Source organism: Lithobates pipiens, unplaced genomic scaffold (genome assembly GCF_037356315.1).
Source record: "Lithobates pipiens isolate NorthernLeopardFrog02 unplaced genomic scaffold, aLitPip1_a1.2 Scaffold_28, whole genome shotgun sequence".
NCBI classification, from domain to species: Eukaryota; Metazoa; Chordata; class Amphibia; order Anura; family Ranidae; genus Lithobates; species Lithobates pipiens.
The window spans coordinates 84,059,166-84,065,165 of NW_027507789.1; the positions used below are offsets into that span (position 1 = coordinate 84,059,166).

Sequence of the window (6,000 nt, forward strand, 5' to 3'; positions counted from 1 at the left end):
CTCGAATGAACGGACTTTCGGTTGAAGCATCCCATTGTGGGAGGAACTTCCCCAGTCTTCCTCCCACCGGGACGCAGGAGTCACTGGGTTTTAGGGGAGGGTTGAGGAGGATTGAATAAGATTCCTCCTCTGCCCCTTCCCTTGTGACCCGTCCGATGCTTTTTGGGGCGAACCTCCCTTTCCTGCAGGTTCTGCTGCCTAGGGCCTCGAAAAAGGCGCTTCCCTTCAGGTCTCTTTTTCCTTTCTGGGAAAGCTTTCTTCCTATCCTGCGTGCGCTCTAACGCCTCTCGCAGGCGGGGCCCGAACAAATGATCCCCTGAAAAGGGTAATCCACATAGCTTCAATTTTGAAGCTGCGTCACCTGACCAGGTTTTAAGCCAAACGGCCCTTCTGGCAGCGTTCACTAGTGCTGCAGATCTAGCAGCCAATTTGACTGATTCTGCAGAGGCATCGGCCAAAAACCCCACTGCCTTGAACAGTAGCGGAAAGGACTTCAACAGCTGTTGCCTAGAAGTGCCTGCAGAAATATGCGATTGTAACTGTGTAAGCCAACACTCTACGTTTCTGGCCACACAGGTAGCTGCTAAGGCTGGTTTAAGCCCAATGGAAGAGGCATCCCAGGCTCTCTTAAGCAGCACATCTCCCCTCTTATCCATAGGATCCCTGAGTGAACCCATATCATCAAAGGCCAAATCTGTCGTCTTAGAGACTTTAGCCAAGGGAGCATCCAATTTGGGAACCTTGTTCCAGGGATGCATCGCATCCGCCTCAAAAGGGAACTTCCTTTTAAGGCTACCTGAAAAAAATTGCCTTTTTTCCGGTTGTTCCCACTCTAGCAGAATCGCCTCAACCAGCAATTTATGGACAGGGAATACCCTGTCTTTCAGCACACTCGACCCCCGATACATCATGTCGTGTTTTGAAAGCTGGACCTGTTCTTCCCTGATCTCCAAAGTGTCATATATAGCCTTGAGGAGGTCACCCACATCGTCCAAAGACAGCTTGTATCTGGCTGATCTAATGGATTCTTCCTCCCCCTCTGACTCAGAAGTAGACTCTGTCCTAGAGGAGGCTAATGACCTAGGTAACCTCTCCCTATCCACCTCCTCCTCCTGACTTGGTTCGGATAAGGAGGGCATACTCACGGCCCTGGGTAAAGAGACAGAAGGACCCTGCACCCTGTCCATCATGCTTTTAAATGACTGGAAGGTGGATGCTATCTCATCCTTTACAGACGTCAAAACCTTGTGACAGGCTGCCACCGAGTCCACCAGGCTACTGACACAATCCGGGCAAAGCGGCTTCTCCCAACCAGTGCCTAACTTAGCCCCGCACACGGCACATTTCCTTCTGGGCAAAGGTATCTGGGCTCTGTCCTGTTTAACCTAAAAAACAACGAAAAAACAGGGTCCCATTACAATACCACCCCTGACCACACCACTGTGCTTCCAGGGTCTGCCTAGGAAGTGCCCCCCTTCACCAGCAGGTTCTCCACCCCGGGAAGGTACTAAGGTCAGAGTGACCCCTCCACCCCCCAGTGTAAGTCCTGGTCTGCCCTCACCAAGCTTACCTGAGAGGTACTGGAGCCTGTTGAACCGGAGTCCACCTGCACAACTGCACCCTCCATGGTTCCTGTGTCTCACTCAGTCTCTCTGAGCCTTCACACCACTCCAGGCAACCCTGTAGTCACACCGCCGCGCCCAAAGGACTGGAACAGGTCCTGCGGCGCCCCCAGATGACGCGAATCCGGCGGAAGTGCGTCTCTCCCACTTCCGGATGCCGGAACGCAAAGACTCCGCCCCCCGCCGTGCGTTCCTTACTAACGCACCGCTCACAGTACCCGAACGCCAGCCGGTGAAACGAACGTCTCTCACCGCCTCCGACCGACCAGGTACGAGCGGTTAGCGCCACAGAGGGGGGGAGATTGCCGATAATCGGGGTCCCGTTCTCTCCGAACGTTTAAATGGCAGCGGGGACTGATAGCTACCCTCTCCTCCCTCCGAACGGACCGAGGGGTGCTAAGGGTCAGGTCCACTAGGTGCTCCCCCCAGGACAAACCCCTGAGAAGAAGGAGCTCCCCTTACTAGTTCCGACGTGCTCCTTCCCGTCCGTCAGGAAACAAAAACTGAGGAGGGCCTGGAGGACCACACCTTTTATTTGATTGGGTTGACGTGTTTCCTGTCCCGGAGGGAGGAGCCCTATATCTCAGAGGCTGTCCCGGAAGACGATAGGAGAAAAGTCTGTTTCTCGTTAATTTAATTGGTCAGAATAAAAATGTATTTAGCGTTTAGTAGTATCACGTGTTTTCTGTCAAAACTGGACACACTTTTTTTATTTATATTTTTTTCTTCCCCTGCCTCTATAAAACAGTGTTTCTCAATTACAGTCCTCAAGGCGCACCAACAGGTCATGTTTTCATGCTCACCATTATTTTGCTCAAGTGATTAGATCAGTTTCACTGCGTTACCACAGTCATTTAATTTAAAGGGATTGTAAAGTGAAAATATATATATATATATATATATATATATATATATATATATATATATATATATATATATATATATATATATATATATATATATATTATTATTTTTTTTAAATAACAAACATGTTATACTTACCTCCACTGTGCAGCTCATTTTGCATAGAGTGGCCCCAAACCTGCTCTTCTGGGGTCCCTCGGCGGCTGTCTCGGCTTCCTCCCGCAGGTGCCTCTCACGTTCATGCGAGCTCCCTCGCATGGTGAGAAGCATCTGCGGGCACGCTCCCGTGATACAGCCGGCAGCTATAGCCGCTCGCTGTATCACACGGCCCCGCCCCCAGCGCTCCGCATCAGTAGATGTGATTGACAGCAGCGCGAGCCAATAGCTGCACTGCTTTCCATCCATCCACTCCAGCCAATCAGCCGCCAGGCTGAATGGTGGAAAGGACGTCGGGGGATGAGCGCAGGACTTTCGAGGGGTGAGGTAAGTAAAACGGGGGGGCTGGGAGCGCAGGCAGTGTCAGATGTTTTTTCACCTTAATGCATTAGGGTGAAAAAACATTAACCTTTACAACCCCTCTAAAGGAAAATACTGAAAACATGACCTGTTGGTGCGCCTCGAGGACGGGAATTGAGAAACACTGCTCTAAAACCTCACACCACTAAATGTGCAGGGGAGTTTAGAGACAGGAAAAAAAAAAAAAAAAAAAAAAACATCTAGTGTGCATGAGGCCTTAGCTTTTCAAATAGCCAGAACTTAAAGTGGAACTTCAGTCATTTTTTTTTTTCCATCTTTCAACTGCAGTCTGCTGCAAATTATGTGAGCAGACTGCAGTTCCTTTTTAACTGCTTGTCGACCGCCAGCTGTCAAATGACAGTTAGGCGGCACAGCCTCCCATTTAAACCGCCTTCGGTGGCGGCGTGTCACGGAGACACCGCTTGCCACCGAGGGGGGTGAACAGCCATTGGGTATGGCTGTTTACCACGTGATCGGCTGTGGTGAAGTCACGGCCAATCACAGATGGTTACACAGCCACTGTGAACGGCGCACAAATGTGAGCATGCAAGTCGGTGGCACCGTGTTCCCGGGAACACTGCTCGTCACCGACGCTGGTAAACAGCCATTGGCCAGCTGTTTACCCACGTGATCAGCTGTGATCGTTTCACAGCCGATCACTAAATGTAAACAAACAGCGGTAACGAGATGTTACCGAGTTCTCCTCCTCACACACTGATCGTGTGAGGAGATTGCGGCAACATCTTGTGTACACTATAAGCGGTAACAAATCACACTGATTGCACGCCCCCCCCCCAATAAAGAGGGCCTGTCACCACCCATCATAGTACGGGTCACTCACAGTCCATCAGAGTAGCTGTCCACCTGTCCCAGCCCATCAGAGTACCCAGGTACCCGTCACAATTGATCAGAGTACCTGTCACAATCCATGAGTACCCGAATACCAGTCACCAGGCCATCAGAGAACCTGTCACCAGGCCATCAGAGTACCCGAGTACCTATTTGCAGCCCATGCCTCATAGAATATACGTTGGTGTGTTTGCTTTCCAAAATGGGGTCATTTTGAGGGTAATTCCACTGTCCTAGTGCTCCTGGACCTTCAAAAGCGTGATGGGTAGGAATGAAATGAGATGTGTCATTTATGCTCCTAGAACACCTGAAGGTACTACTTCAATGTTCGGCCTATGTGACCAGGCTGTGTAAAAGTCCTACACATGTGACATCGCTATACTCGGGAGGAGTAGCAGAATGTATTTAAAAAAGAAATATGTTTTCATTTTTTTTCCACATTTTCCAAAAACTTCTGAAAAAAAAATGAACCGTTCAAAAGACTCATTATGCCTCATAGATTATATGTTGGGGTGTTTGCTTTCCAAAATGGGGTAATTTTGTGGCAATTCCATTGTCCTGGTACTCCAGGGCCTTCAAAAGCATAATAGGTGGTTGTGAAATGAGGTGTCATTTTTGCTTGTAGAACGCCTGAAGGTGCTACTTCAAATGTTGGTGCTCCGTATGTGGCCAGGCTGTGTAAAAGTCTCACACATATGGTATCGCCACACTCGGGAAGAGTAGCAGAATATATTTTGGGGTGTATCGTGTTGTACGCATATGCTGTGTGTGAGAAATAACCTGATAATATGACAATTTTGTAAAAATAAAATAAAATAAAATCTTCATTCTGCAAAGAATTGTGGGGAAAAAATGACAACTTAAACTCACCATGCTACTTAATACGCCTTTCTAAAAAGGGGTCATTTTGGGGGGTATTTGTATTTTCCTGACTTGTTAGTGTCTCAAGAAATGAGATACACCTGATGTACTGAACACCTGATTAGATGTGATTAATGTTCAGTGATTGGCACCATAGTTTGTAGACTTTATAACTTTCATAAAGACTAAATATACACTAATTTGGGTTATTTTTACCATAGATATGTAGCAGTATAAACTTCGGCCAAAATTTAAGAAAAATTACTAATTAGCAAAATTTTATGACAGAAACAAAGAAAAAGGTATTTTTTCACAAAACGTACGTTTTTTTAATTTATATAGAAATTTTTTTTATATATATATATAGTAACTACCACTAAAATAAAGCTCTATTTGTGTTGAAAAAAGGACACAAGTGTTAGCCTACAGTAAACTATATACCAAGGGTCACAAAACTTTTTTGGCCCCCAAACCAAACGTTCTCTGTCCTCTCCTGTGATTTTCGCACATCAGAGTTCAGGTGGGATCGGGTGAATAGTGGCACAATTGTTTTTCCTAACCGTGGATCATCATCAAAGGATTCAGGCAAACAGTCCCTATCAGTGACAGCACACTCACCCCCACTGTCCTTGGATTTACTCATCTCCGTTTCTCGAGTCGACCAGTTCTCCGAGGGGCGTCTTACAGCCCACACCACACTCCCGCCACAGCATTTGAGCCAATAAGGGAAATCAGCCAGTTCGAGGCGTGGGACGCACGCGGGAGCCAAAAAGAAGGAAGACTCACTCAACGAGGAATTGACCTGTAGGAATGGGTTGCACAGGGATTGGTTAAAACAAGACGTGGGAAGAGCTGAAAAAGTAGGAGCTAATTTTCATTCTCTAGACCGGCGGTTAATTGTGTAGTTTGCATGACTGTAGATGCCAGAAAAGCTGTGACCTAAATGCACGGTCTAGCCAGCCGTCAAAAACAAAAGGTGTGTGCGCCTATTAGGAGGAATACGGTAGACACACACGCACGCGCGCACCCCCCCCCCCCCCGAGTTTACGGTGGGTGGGGCTGCGAGGCCAGTCGGCACAACACCTTCTCGGCTCCGATCAGTCTCTACAGCGGCTGTCACAGCCGAGCACAGTGAAGCCGCCTCCCCTCTCCCCCTGCATGCATGGGTCCCGGGTGTGCAGACTGGCTCGGATGCAAAGCCATTACCTTGGGCTCTCCATGTGTGTTCTGAACGGGGCTGTATTGTGTTAGGGGGGGTCTGTGCACTGTAGGGAGGTTGTGTACTGGG

The 6,000-nt window shown here is 48.2% G+C and overlaps 1 protein-coding gene across 2 annotated transcripts in view; it reads right to left on the minus strand.

Moving 5' to 3' along the window:
• The window catches only part of PSMC3IP (PSMC3 interacting protein), a 330,428-nt gene extending 324,748 nt beyond the window's left edge, over positions 1-5,680 (minus strand). The window contains exon 1 of one of the 2 annotated variants that reach the window (XM_077459441.1): positions 5,331-5,680. In XM_077459441.1, the coding sequence (XP_077315567.1) occupies positions 5,331-5,355 (25 nt within the window). In that variant the 5' untranslated portion in view covers positions 5,356-5,680. The remainder of the gene's footprint in view (positions 1-5,330) is intronic. The other variant, XM_077459440.1, reaches the window with a different exon arrangement.
• Positions 5,681-6,000: the final 320 nt, after the last annotated feature.